This window comes from Chelonoidis abingdonii, chromosome 3 (assembly GCF_003597395.2).
Source record: "Chelonoidis abingdonii isolate Lonesome George chromosome 3, CheloAbing_2.0, whole genome shotgun sequence".
NCBI classification, from domain to species: domain Eukaryota; kingdom Metazoa; phylum Chordata; order Testudines; family Testudinidae; genus Chelonoidis; species Chelonoidis abingdonii.
Genome location: NC_133771.1, coordinates 152649680 through 152664204, shown reverse-complemented (window position 1 = coordinate 152664204; position 14525 = coordinate 152649680). Strand labels below are relative to the sequence as shown.

The 14525-nt window shown below is 37.1% G+C and overlaps 1 protein-coding gene across 1 annotated transcript in view; it reads right to left on the bottom strand.

Moving 5' to 3' along the window:
• BIRC6 (baculoviral IAP repeat containing 6) overlaps positions 1–14525 on the bottom strand; it is a 337908-nt gene that overhangs the window by 244357 nt on the left and 79026 nt on the right. Inside the window, 8 exon segments of the mRNA XM_075064579.1 lie at positions 473–819; positions 1167–1375; positions 1543–1757; positions 2577–2676; positions 3386–3700; positions 4540–4727; positions 5306–5440; positions 8879–9012. Of these exon segments, the coding sequence (XP_074920680.1) occupies positions 473–819; positions 1167–1375; positions 1543–1757; positions 2577–2676; positions 3386–3700; positions 4540–4727; positions 5306–5440; positions 8879–9012 (1643 nt within the window).

Genomic DNA, 14525 nt, shown 5'->3' with positions numbered 1-14525 from the left:
AGAAATTATAGAAGTTTCCCCCAATTCTGTATACAATTAAAAGAACAACATCCTTTATCTCATTAAAAGCTGATGAGAGCGCAACAATGCAGCATATTTTCATTAAAATGATTTTTTAAATTATAGAAGTTTAGGCCTTAATGTATGCTGTCAATTTCAAATTTAATTTTAAACAAGTCTATTTTTAAATGGGAAAATGTATTTAAATAAAATAATCCATTTTTTACATTTTTTTTAAATCATTCATTTTTGTCCATCCTGATTTTATAGTAAATGTGACTTCAATATAATATAAGAGCTTTCTATGTACTGAATGGGACAATAAACATGACCACTACTAGCATATCTTCTTGCTCAAAAAGCTATCTGAAAAAATTAGCAAATTAAGCTTTTCAAGGTTTCTGGAACACTGGTAGAAGTAGTATTCTTGAATATTTGCAAATATTAAAAAAAAACAGAACACCACACTAACCATTGGAGGAATGAAGTAAGCTAAGTAAAGTATCCAGTAAGTATCTGATGATGGTTCGTAACTGCTCTGTGGAGGACATCTGAATCAGCTCTTTTGGGTCAGGTTGTTCTTTTAGTGTCTTCCTGCTTGCACCTAAAGCTACTTTGAGCCTCTGTACAGCATGATGAGCCAAATTGAGTTGAAGCTGTAGCTGAATGCAGTCCTGGTAAGCAGAAAACACTCTACTGTCCTCCTCTACTGCCTTATCTGGTTTTCGCAAAAAATACTGGGCATTGTTAGCACTGTTGAGTGGAGGCAGGTCAATGTTTTGCAAAAGGATTTCCAGTCTATGGCATGCCAAGTTGTACCTACAGGGGGAAAATTCCAGCACACCTTTCAACTGAAATTCATATATAGCAACACATATTTAAGATTTAAATTGCTAAAACTCAATGTTACTTTATATACACTATTAAATAAATACTGAAATTGGAGGGAAAAAAAGGACTTCTTTATTTACTTTTTTTTTCCCCCCCCCCAAACCACCACCACCGAGCTTATATTGTAACATCTGTACTACATTACAAGGCCAAGTTACACTGTGATATTTTTAAAGTTGTCCTGGAAAGTGACAATACAAAATTACTGACATGGTCTTTCCAGTGTTTATTTAAAACAAGGTTAACTGAGTATTTGTGTACATATTTCTTCCCACCTGCACTGTATGTCTTCTTGCAATGCAATCATCATTGTTAAGTGTTGATCAATTTCTGGCTGGTTTGCAGCTTCACCTTCTCCTCTTAGAGGATCATGCATTAACTTTAGTTCACTTTCCAATGGCAAGATATAGGTATGACCATAGTAAAACCCTAACGGGATTTTGGCTCTAGCATTTGTACTACCATATCGACCAATTACGGTGATCTGTAATGAAAGGTAATGTAACCTTTATTGTTGCATAAAGAAAAGTTAACACAAATCACACTTCCATTTGAAAGAGTTTAAAAGAATAAGAAGTTCAAAGAATCAATATTTGTGGGAAAGTATTTTCATTTTTAGCTTTTTTTCCTTCTTTTTTTTTTTTTTTTTACCTTCATGAACCTGCAAACAGGTGGTGGTATTAAGTCATGTAGAATGAGTGAATGTGTGCTAATATCAGTAGCTACTACCAATCGTCTTCCGTCCACTTCTTCTCCCAAAGTCCAAATGTCAATTGACAAGGAAGCCAAGTCTCCACAGGTGGGAATCAATACATCTGTCAACAGCACAGGTCTGCCAAAATCTAAGGTCACAAACCTTCTTGCGCCTATGAAAAAAGTTAGATGGGCTGAAAGCACCAGTACCATTCCAATTAACCAAAATACAAAGTCTAGAAATAGTGGTTCGGTACATTGATTTAGTATAGTTCAGAAAAAGATGATATTTGTGAAAATTTGCAGTTTTACTAAACATCAAAGTAGTTCGTTAAACTTGCAGTCTAACTGAAGATGTTCTGAATCACAGTCATGACTTCATTTGCAAATAATAGTAAAGAGTCCAAAATATTTGACTTAGATACATTGTACTAGTAATCAATTTATGCATCAAAGTGTACACACACGTATGTACACATACACACAAAACTTAACTGCATAAAGGTATAAGAATTGGTGGTATACTTATACAAGGTTTCTAAAAGATTTAGAATAGTTATGAAGTGCTGGAAAACCTATTTGTTGCCCCTCCTTCACATGCTATATGGGCAAAACAGTTGCCTGCTTTCTCCTTAATTTCACCATTTGCATTGCCAGAGTTTCAAAATTTCTTCTTGCTCTATAATAGGAAGCCATCGAGGGTAAATAAATAGTTAATATAAAGTTAGATATTTGTGCCCTTTGGCAAGAGTATTTCATTAAAGTACCTGTGTAGAGATCCCAACATACCTTTCTTTGCAGTATTTTTTCATCAAGTGTCCTTGTAAATTCAGCTTTCTTGGGATACGATGGTAACAAAACTTTACACATTTATTTACAAAGGCAAATAGGACTGCAGCTAGACTACTAACCAAAGTGTTCAGAAAATATTCAACCTCTATCAGAAAATCATATTACACAAAACCAAGATGTTAAGAGAGTTCTGGTTTTACCTGAGTGCATTCGTTCTATGATAATGGACTGATGAGGTGGGGGCTGAAGAAAATGTGAAGCATGAGATATTGCAAGAGCAAGGCCAGATCCAAGTGGATTCTGAGAAGGAGGAGGAGAAGGAAACACTAGTAAAATTGAAGAGGTCATTAAAATGTATACTACTTCTATGTACATGAAGGTCTTTCATATAAGTCTGTAAGAATGAAAAAAACAATTCAGTCCCTTCTATTTACAGGTCTGATATTCTTCACTTCACTTACACTATATTTTGCACGAGTATGCACCATGAGGAAATACTAATACTAATCAATGGATTTAAACCCACTGAATCCTTGTTCAAAGGATTAATATTACAGCTACATGGTTATGTTACCTTCTATATAAGGAATCTATTTTCTTTTAATAGAATTTGGGACATTATCTATCTTAGAAACAATCAAAGAAGATTAGGGTTGGAAGGGACCTCAGAAGGTCATCTAGTCCAACCTCCTGCTCAAAGCAGGACCAATCCCCAGACAGATTTTTACCCCAGTTCCCTAAACGGCCCCCTCAAGGATTGAACTCACAACCCTAGGTTTAGCAGGGCAATGCTTAAAGCACTGAGCTATTCCTCCCCCCCCATAAAAAATCTTGCCCTTCTATAATAGAGCATATGAAAAGGAAATTCTTTTATCGAGTAGTGAAATCTCAACCAAAGTCAATAAACAGAATTGTTACTAATCACTCAAGTAAAAAGTAAAACAGATTGTTAGGTCCTGATTTTTAAGAATATATTTAAGTGTCTCATTTCCATTAGAGAATTAATTACCGTTCTGGACTTGTTTGCATTTTTGTTATGTGCAGCAAGATTAACTGTTGGAGGATCAATGACTGAGCCAGGGAAAAGCTGAGCAAGCTCTGCATTGATAACAGCAGAAACTGCCTCATTTGGTGGCGTCAAAGGTGGAGTCATAAACAGAGGTGTTGTTTTTGGAGTGGGTGGAATGACATCTGAAGGATGAATGAAGAACCCTGGTGCTGCTACTGGGTTGGAAGGCACAGAGTTGTGAACAGGACCAACTGCTGATGCTGCTGCAGCTGCTGCAGCTGTTGTCTGATGTAGTTTTGCTTCCAGCTTAGCTTTCTGTAAGAAAAATAAAAGCAGAGTATGTAGAGTAGACCAACACTGCCTGTAAACGTATTAGTAATATGCAGCACGGACAGAGTATAAAACCTCAACTTTCATTTAAACTGTGTAAAAATGTATGTCATCCAACTACCACCATTATGGTTCTATTAATTACTTAACACTAGCTGGAAAAATGGAACAGTATTTAATCTGACATGTTTACTCTGTATGCAGTATTGTCATAGCTGTATCAGTCCCAATTAGAGAGACATGGCAGGTGATGCAATCTCTTTTATTGGACCAGCTACTGTTGTGTCTCTCACCAACATTCACTTTCAAATTTGTGTAATTATCCCTAAAATAAAATGGAGACGTATAATGCAACAAGAACTAGGATTTCATTAAGGAAAAAGTAAAATTGCATACAAATCACCACTTTACCATATACGATTTTTATTTTGTGTAACCTGGTATCATTATTAATGGCAACTTCTCTTTCTTTTAATTCCAGTGTGGTTCCTTGACTATCTTGCTCTTCTGCTTGTTAATCAAAATTATATTCTTTATGAAAGTGAATGACACTGATCAAATTTCCCACCCTCAAAATCTCACATGTACAAAAATAGAATTTGAAAGAAGAAAAAAAAAGTTTTTTTAAAATCGCATGGTAAACAATTTCATTGTTTTATTTAATGAATGTGATCCTCAGCCCAGAGCTGTTCCCTCCTCACAGAATATACTATGAAAATGGAGAAAAGAAAAAGAAAAAAAAAAGGGAGGGATAGCTCTGTAACTACTTTCTCAGCTTTTGAAGTTTAGAGACAGCATGAAAAAATAGCCAAATAGCCTCCAACCTGTTGCTGAAGCTTCAAAAGCTGCTGCTGTTTCTCTTGCAGCACCTGGAGCTGTTGCTCGGCTGAGGCCATTGCATGAGAGAGAGACTGCAAAGCTACCTGGGCTGCTGAACTCAGTGCTGTCGAGGCTTCCCCAACCGTCCCAGATGAGAGGCCACCAACCGCTGGGGTAACCCCAAAGGTACTCACTGGCATGGAACAAAAAAAAAAAAAACACAACAAAACATGTATGTAGAAAAGAAGCACAAAAAGCACTTCTACACGGCATACTTAATTCCTTTATAAGTTAATAATAAAAGAGCAGGCTAAAAGCAAGCTAGAGAGAAAGTATCAAGTTGTAATCTTCTCACATAGCAAACTGGACAAAGTAATATTTTCTTGTGTGTTACAAAAGTTGTAGTTTATGCACTATGTCTAAATGTACATTCCACACACACCTAAATAAAAGTGTTACTCAATGACTGGTTACTGTAACCAATTTCTTTTGCCATGTGGGGTTGTAATGCAAACATACGCTAATGTGCTATACACATTAGTTAACAAATTTGATCTTCTAAATTTAAATTTGGTTTCCTTAAATTGTTTGTCAATTCTCTAAGAAAGTGTATGTTGCCATTTAACAAATTAAAATTTTAAGGTTTATGCAACTTCTAAAGTTGTTTGAAAAAAGTATTGGATAAATGGCATTCAAATATATAGAATACATTGATTTTTGTGTTTTAACTAAGTAGAAAAAATAAAAGGTTGTATATACCAGTAAACGTACTTGCATCGTCCCTTTCTATCCTAGTTCCATCACTAGTAGAAACACAGGTAAAGTGCAGAGGCTCAACTTCCAGGAGTCCAGTAAGGGAGGTAAAACTACCCTCAGCTGCTGCACCACCACTAATCTTTCCATTCCCTGTAAGAAAAAAATATTTTGTTCATCATTTAATTTTCTTTTGATAGTGGTCATTAGATTTTTCAAGTATGGACTGTGTAAGCAGTTAAACAGAATCTGGACATATTCTCATCCAACATTTCAGGAGGAAACAATTTAATAAAGCTACTGTAACATATACATTAATTTTCATAGAAATGTATCTTTAGGTATATTTGAACCTTCTAATTGTAGCTCAAAGTGCTATCTGGTCGGAGGATAGGAACAAACAGCAGAAATAAGCTAAGAATGAAGGCTGCACTCTGTGGAAGGATTGGCAAAATTTTGACTCGCAAAAAGTACATTCATCAACCCTAAGTAACATTTATTGATAAGATCCACCCACACTCATGGATGTGTTTGGGGCAAGTTCAAAGATTTTTCTAGATCAAAGCTCGGTATTAGAATCCTTTACGTTGGCCAGGAAACCTAAGGACAGTACTTCCATACTGGACACTATAACCAGCAACATTTAACACTCATGTCTTCCATCATATTATCTTCCGGTATTTCAAAACATTAACCCACAAGCCTAACTACCGTAATTTAAAAGCTCTAAGATACAGAGGAAAGAACAAGTCTGAAAAGAGGCAAGAACACATTTAAAAAGTATAATGTAATAGATTCAGAAGTTAATCAGCAGCTACAATCTCATTAAATTTGTAGTATCCGGAGTGAAGAGAAAACCAGATGGCAGGTTATTTCCAAAACTTGCAAAGCTATCTCCCGGACAGAGAAATCTATGTCTACACTACCACAGGATCAATGCTCTGGTGACTGATGCACCCAGGGTCGATTTAGTGGGTCTAATGAAGACCCGGTAAATCAATGGCAGAGCGCTCTCCGGTCGAACCTGGTACTCCACCGGGAATGAGAGGCGTAAGGTAAGTCAACAGGAGAGAGTCTCTCCAGTCAACCCAGCGCGGTGTAGACACCACAATAAGGTGACCTAAGCTACATCGACTCCAGTTACATTGTTCACGTAGCTGGAGCTGCTTAACTTAAGCAGACTTACTGCGGTAGTGTAGACATAGCCATAGAAACTGACCTGGCTGAATGGTCAGAGATACCTTGGGGAAATTGCTTGTTAGAAAAAATACATGCTTTCTTGGATTGTGACTTTGACCCAATGAGCAATGGCAGCTTTAATGGGTTTAACCCTGCCCTTTCTTAGGACTTCCATAGAGTAAACAAAGATTACCAAGATTTCTTAGAAGAACTTTAGGACTCTGAGGGAGGTTCAAGTTATGAAGGAGAATTCACTTTAGATGCATAGTTATCAGACAGATGGAAAGTAATAAGATGTGTCTTAACTAAAATGAAGAGTGTGACACAAAGACAAAACTACTTAGTTTAAGAAAAGCTTGAGGAATAGTTCTGCTAAAAAAAGGATCAATTTTGCTTACCCTTCTAACTGCGGCAACAATAAAAAAAAAGAGGACAATCAGATTAACAGAAAACCGGGGATCAAGCAGGAACTTACATTAAGATTGCACTTTGGTTTGGGGGCTATAATCTGCCACCTATATCAAAACAGCCCAAAGAACTAAATATTACAAGAGTGAGTCGTGATAGTGCCTTGTCTTCCACTGGTGTAAGACAGCTTTGAATGCAATGATTTAACCTTAAAAGGTAAAGCTATTCTGACATTCAAATCAGGCTACGGTAAAAAAAAATCCCATAAGAAAGAGAACGGTTCAATGGCCGGAGCACTTCAACTAATTATAGTAGAATCACTAAGCTGAAGTATTACCTATGCAGTTACACATAAGTGAAGATGACCACTTGATTACCTTGGTAATTTTTTCTGACGCGTCTATCCTTAGACTTAAGAACAGAAGAAAGTTTATTAACTCAATGAAGAGAGGTACAAGCAGAGACTATTATCAGACATGGCAGTGGTCCAGTACTGCAAAGAAAATAGATTTTATAGTTCTTGGTCACTATGCTTCTTTTGGGGAACTCAAGAATAGTATCTTCAGCTAAAGAATATTTTAATCAGTTGAAAAATTGAGCTATTGAGTAAAGTAAAATTCTCAGTTTCATTAAGTTGATTGATCCCTTTGCCATGTTGCAGGCAAAATGTAACTTTTTCAAGTTCATCAGAAACAAGAAAAGATAATCCCACCTCAACCCCCACCTTCCTTCTAGGCTGACGGGTGAGAGACCTCTAACTGGAGTAAAATTAGCTTCCTCCAGGTATAATTTATTCCAGTGATGGGGACAAATAATACATGTTAATCAACTTTCCAGAGTAGTCAGAGATAAAAATCAGGAAGGGGTGAGTGGGAAGGATGTCAATTCATAATCTTCAGGACTGCTATCCACTAAGTGTCTTGACTTTTTAGATATTTAGTAATCATAGAAGATTAGGGTTGGAAGAGACCTCAGGAGGTCATCTAGTTGAACCCCCTGCTCAAAGCAAGACCAACCCCAACTAAATCATCCCAGGCAGGCCTTTGTCAAGCCAGGCCTTAAACACCTCTAAAGGAGGAGATTCCACCACCTCCCTAGTATTCCATTCCAGTATTCTTTCCTTGAAGACTGTTTTTTTTATAGAGTGACAAAAATAAAGCCTCTTGGGGTTTTTTAACCCATCTAAATATCTCTTGATGCTTGACTTCCATACTTGTCTTTTGGGGGGAGGAGGTTTAAGAGGGGAGCCAGGCTCAGTTAAGTCAGACTGTTCTGTCTTTAGGGAATTGCATGACTGATGAAGACAGGGTTTGGATGACCAGCACCAGAGTTTTCACATTGAGCTGAGAGGCAGCTCTAAAAGCTTGAGACACCAAGATGGATTTCCTCTGGATTGATAAATGCACTTTTAATGACAACAGGCTGTAGTGGGAACAACTCATTGCTAGAAGTGTAGGAGGCACTAAAAAAAAACAAAACCCCACACATATACACACACACAGTTTTTAGATGAAAGGGGGAAAAAGAGAAACAGAGGGTTTAGTGGGAAGGAAATACCAATCACAAATGTATGGGTGAAACAAACAAATTAAAAAATTAATGCCTGAGCAACAGAGAGGGTTTTCATAATGATGCACAAATTAATCAGTGACATGTAATGCCTGGGCTCCACATTTGAAAAAGCATCAAAACAAGTGTCTACCTAAAAAACATAGGAGTCATGAACATCTAAGTCCCCAGATTTTATGCGGGAAAGCAATTATCTTTGAAAAGTCATGCAAACAAGTTGAGGCAAGTCACTTTCAGAGACAGATATGTGCTCTTCAGTTCAGATGATAATGTTTTACACTTTCACAAATCTAATCAAAGGTTAAAATACAGAGTCACTTAAAGATTACAATACTAAATGCTTAGTAAACCAATAAAAGGGGGGAGAAGAGATTATTAAGAGTTACTATTTTAAAAAAAGTTTCAGATCAAGTATAATTTTTGAAGTGTGCATACCTGAAAGAACATCAGATAAATCAATTTCATCTGATTGTACACCAATGCTGCTGTTGTATACATTCTTACAGGAAGAGCCACTCATTTCCAAATCAAAGAGAACTGGATCAAAAGGTGAACTATATAATCCATATCTGCAAACAGAATAAGACAGTTGAATACTACTACTTCTAACACCAAGCTGTAGCCATAAATTATTTGAGAATGCATAGAGACTCACAAAGAGACAAAAAGCCAAGTAGTTCATTTAGGGTCTTGGCTGTATTATTTCAGTGGACTAAAATTCACATGCCTTTCATTTACTGAATGGATCTTTGAGGTTAACAATTATTCATATTTCACTAAAATCCTCTAAACTGGCACACACTGGTGGACAGCCTACTATCTTGACTAAGCAACTGTCATTAGAACAGTCTAAGACTTAATACAATATTGTCTTGAAAATATTCTCAAACATAAGAAAGCCATAGACCCTTAAGAATTACAATTCATATGCCCAATAGCCACCCAGCAGTATACAAAACACTCACACATTAGATTACTGCTTTAACTCAGCCAGCTGGTAAAGATACACCACTTTTCTCCCAAAACCCAAAGTCATTCAGTCTTCCACAAAGATGGTGCTCTCAGCATGCCCTGCCTCTCTCTGGCAAAGACAGCTAGTTGGAAATGTTCTGATGGAGCATGTTTTCATCAGAAAAATAGCAATTTATTGAAAACTAAATATTATGCAGAAACATTGATTTTAACTAATCTTCCAATAGTACCTAGGTGAGGTTTCAAAACTTGCCTGCCAGCTCGTCTGCCTAGCTGCTCAGCAGCCCACTTATAGGTTTACGTTTGCACCTGAATCCCAGAGTCCACAATTTTGGGACAGTGCTGCCATACAGACTGCAAAGGAGCTGAGGACCCTCAGGCTTTCTAACTCTTGAGGCCCACTACCCCAAGAGTTGGGCAAACTCAGGGAATCAGTTGCCCTGGAAGTCCTGGGACAGGCTTCCAGGGTCCACAGCTGTGGGACACCCCATCACAGGGATTGCTCTAGGTCTAAGGACCCTCAAGACTTCCAGCCTCCACAGACTGGAAGCACCAGCATCCCTGATTCCAAGGCAGTCAGCACAGCATCTCTGCCATGCCAGAAACTCTGGAAACCTGGCAACCACTGACTGAAATTGACATGATTCTTACAAGTTTCATTGCTGTCCATTACTGAATAGCGGTGGTGAAACTGACTAGTCTGTGCTCAGAGAGCTTCACCACATGAAGTAGGTGGTAATGAAGGAGATAGTTCAACATGCTTAGTATGGATATGATCATCATACTGTCATCCACGGTCTCTACGTGTACTGTTCCACACAGCCCCAAAAGTCAGACTACCACAATTCGCATGGACAGACTGTCTGCTATCAAAGATGACATCATGAGGTCCTTTACAATGGCACGTCTTTTTGTTTTGGGATGATGCTAGCATTGATAAAGTCACTGCACTGATTTGCCTAAAGGAAAAAGTAGTCAACAACAGGTGTAGCATGGGAACAAAAAAAGTTGCATCTCCTCACAAGAGCATTATGTTGTGGCTACATATGTGAAATGTTTTAAAATATCATTTGGTACTTTCTAATGCTGGGGAACAGGAGACACCCCAGAAGTAAATATGACATGATGTTTAAGTCTTTGACAAAACTCCGATCTAATGCTAGGCAACACTGAGTCATTCAGAGGATCAAAGCAGCAATACAGCAGTGATAGTGGAAATGAAGAGTCTGGAGTACTTTGGAGATATTTAACAGCTCACGCAAGGTTCAGCTGAAGGAGGGTTGAGCTGATAGTTGATGGCTACCTGTGTGATACTGTCATTTGTCTCTCCCCTTCCCCCATATATATATTCTTTGACAGCTCAAGAGGGATAAGAAACCATCCCCATAGTTGTACACCACTTGAACTATCCCTTCTCAAGTATTTACTCATGTGGCTTTTTCCCCATGGCAGTAGCTAGTCACCAAAAGTGTATCTGCTCATTCACAGACAATATGAACACCTGTTTACACATGATTACCAAGTATTATACCAACCGATGGTGGTGATGAGAAAAAATAGGACACAGAAGTAGCAAAGACTATGAATGCTATCAAACATATATTCCATAAAATGCTCCATAGTGAAAAAAAATCTACTAGTGGTTATCATCTTATTTATTAAAAAAAAAAAAAAAAAAAAAAGAATGTGGCTACATATTACACATGCTATCTTTTTCCTGATGATGATTTGACTTCAATTATTTAAGAGCGAGTGTGGAAGAAGGGGAGACCGTGCAAGCACATTAATCTCAATAATTCGAAGGGACTCCTAGAAGACTACAAAGATGACATTTCATATTTTGTTGAATTGAACTACATACCATTACATTCACCTTTACCTTTGTAAACATGCAGCATTCTACAAATAAGTCAGTAGGAAAAACCTCATTTTCTGATTTTTTTAAATATATAAGCAGTTTTGTTTTATGCACATTTTATAACACAAGAATGGTACATCAGAGGTGTGAAATCTGAACAGCACAAAAAGGCAGCAAGTTTGCCTTGATTAATAGGTAAAGCCACACTGGGAATGCCAAGGAGCAGAGTTATCAGCTCATAATGAAGGCTGTGGAATCTGTAGACTTGATGAGAAAGATGCTTCTCCTTAGCTCATCTCAACTGCAGAGGTATTGGAAAGGAAGAGAGATGTCTCAGGTAAGATGGTCCCTGGACATCTAAGGTGTTCTCGGTTAAAACCAATACCTTTAAACACTGATTAGAAACTAACAGGCAGCATGCACAGATCACAGAGCATCACTAGCATGGTGTTAAAAAGCTGTGAAATGACTTGTTAGTCAAATATATATACACTCACTAATGTTAAAGAAATGAATATTATAGTTAAGAAAACACGAAGACATTTTTTCTTTTGTATGTGTCGCTGCAGCATTTCAGAATGTAGCTGAAACAGCTTTAGAGTTGTGCAAACCACGAAACACGGTTTGTGTGGTTTACTTGCAAAAAAACTTTGGTCTGAGTAAAGAGCAGGGTAAAGCAGAGAATCATGAAAGAATTTTTAACAACTTCAGGTGCCCCCCAAGTCCCTCCTAACAAAAAGAAGCTAACCAGTAAAAACCCAAAGCCACAAAAACAGAGTCATAAGATAAAAACAACTAGATTAAGCCAGAGATGATGATGAGAGAACAGATGACATAAGTCATCTATGATAAAAAGTAAGTTTTAGTGGGATAAGCAAAAACATATTAGTTTAGGTTAACTGCTGAGGTTTATGTATGAGAATGTTTTAGTTGGGGGGGGTGGGGGGGATTAGAATAGATAGGTACACAGATGAGGTTACTGGATAAGCTCAGTCTGTGCAAAGTTATGGAATAAGAGAAAAAAGAAAGGTGATTTACAACAAGAAAGTGGAGAAGACAGAGAGGAAGAACACAGCAGCAATCAGAGATTTTACAAGAGTTGCTCTGTCCCAGGAGAGGTAACAATCAATTATCTTTCTTGTCTTAGCTGTTTTTTGTGTATATGTAATTCATTGGTGATAATAGCATTGTCTTAAAACATGCAAAATGCAGGCTAAAAGACACTGTTTAAACCTACATTGAAGTGGATCTTGTTTTTCACCCAACAACAAGTTCTCTTCATGAAACTCTGCCTGACATGCAGTCAGTCAGGTTCTTCTCTAACTTTAATCTCCAGATGCAGCCCCAAGGATCATACATTACAGTAGTTTGATGTTGAGGTGACATGAGAAGAAAACTGATGTTTCAGTGTCCCCTCCCAGCTCTTGTTAAACCACGGTAATAGAATGTTTGTAAGCACTGATTAAGAACATAGCCTGCTTTTAAGGAACAGCTCAACTACCAGATTGAATGAGAGTCTGGAACCTTAAAGTGACAGTGTTAAACTAAAGAAGTCATTGTATTAATATTTTACCTCCTTTTGTTACAAGTTAATATTTAATATTGAAATTTTTTTTCTGATTTTCCAATTTACTTTCTTTGACAAAATACTGTCTAGAGACAAGTGGGTGAGGTAATATTTTATTGGTAAAGGAGACAAGCTTTTGAAGAACACATTTAGCTCTGTGTAGCTTGAAAGCTAGTCTCTCACCTATAGAAGTTGGTCCACACCTTGTGTTTCTAATATCCTGGGACTGACAGCTACAACTACACTGCACACAAATACTGTCCAGTCAATTTCATTCAGTGTGGGAGAAAATGTTGGTGGGAACACAGATGTAGGTATAATGCCTGAAACTAATTCAGTCTTAACTGACCAGATTTCAAGGTTATATCTCTAAGTGCCAGCCTGCGGGATTTAAAGATTTCCATCTAGAGACCTAGGATCCTCTCTAATTCCTCCTCTATTCAGACCCTTCACGTTTTTAATAAGTTTGACTAACAGTGGCAAAACAAACAACAATTGTTACAATCTGCAAGAAGTACCTGCAACAGTACAGTGCTTCATAGCACCGGAATGGGGTACAGGAAAGTGCAACCTACAGAACTGTCAACACCAGTTTGCTTGATATCCCTCCCATGCTCTCCTGAAGTTGACCAGATTGGTCTGTTTAGTGAAAGAGATCTATCATCACCACAGCCTGCAATAGTATTGCTATTTAATTTATACATAGACCCATTTTTACAGGGAGTTAGTCCAGGTTTTTAGACCTGGAATTTGTCCTTTGTACCAGCATTTTAAAAATATGGTGGACTCAGCAATAAACTGCAAGAATTTGCAGGATCCTGTGGCACTCCCCATTTTACAGCAGTATATTAAGGTTGGAAGGATTAAATTTTTTATCAGTAAAATGTCAGTAAACATTGATTTCATATACACACATACAGATGAAAAAATATTTCCATCAATAATTTAAATTTACAGATCAGAAAAAGGGGAAAAAATGATGCTCGGGAACTTAGAGTTTAAAGGGATTTACTCTGCATATTTGGACAAGCAATGCTGACAATTTGCATGAACGATTATAAAGTTTTAACTTTTTGAATCTGAATGGCTAATTGTTGTCTGACCCCACTCCAATTTGCCCCAACTGTAAAAATGTCAATAGGTAAAAATCTTTAAAAATGCTCAAAAATAAATAATTGATATTATCTGTTGAAATTAGAAAAAGTAAAAGTCGAATTTTGCCAAGCCAAAGCATTGGATTCCTTTCACATACTCAAAATAGGAAATCCTTTGGTCTGTTTTGAGTTTGAGAATTGTTGGTGAACAGATGCACTGCATAAAATATAACAACATATATTTGTATTTGAACACTTTAAAACAGAGAGAATTAATAATTCCCTTCTTGTCTCTGCACGAGTTAAATAACATTTCACAGAGCTGTGTTAATCAATGCTTGCTCATAAAACAAAATATTGCAAAATGAATCTATTGAACAGCCATGTTCGTTTCAACTTGTAAAAAAAACACACAAAAAAATTAAGATCAGAAGAAAAAGAGCCAGATCATACTTGTACCAGTACTACAAACTATGGAAAGAAACAAATTTTCAAAAATTTACTTGACAATGTCTAAGAAGATCATTCAAAATGATAAACATTTTTAAAGAATTTGAGTAAACAGGAGGCTTACAAGAAAATGTGTATACA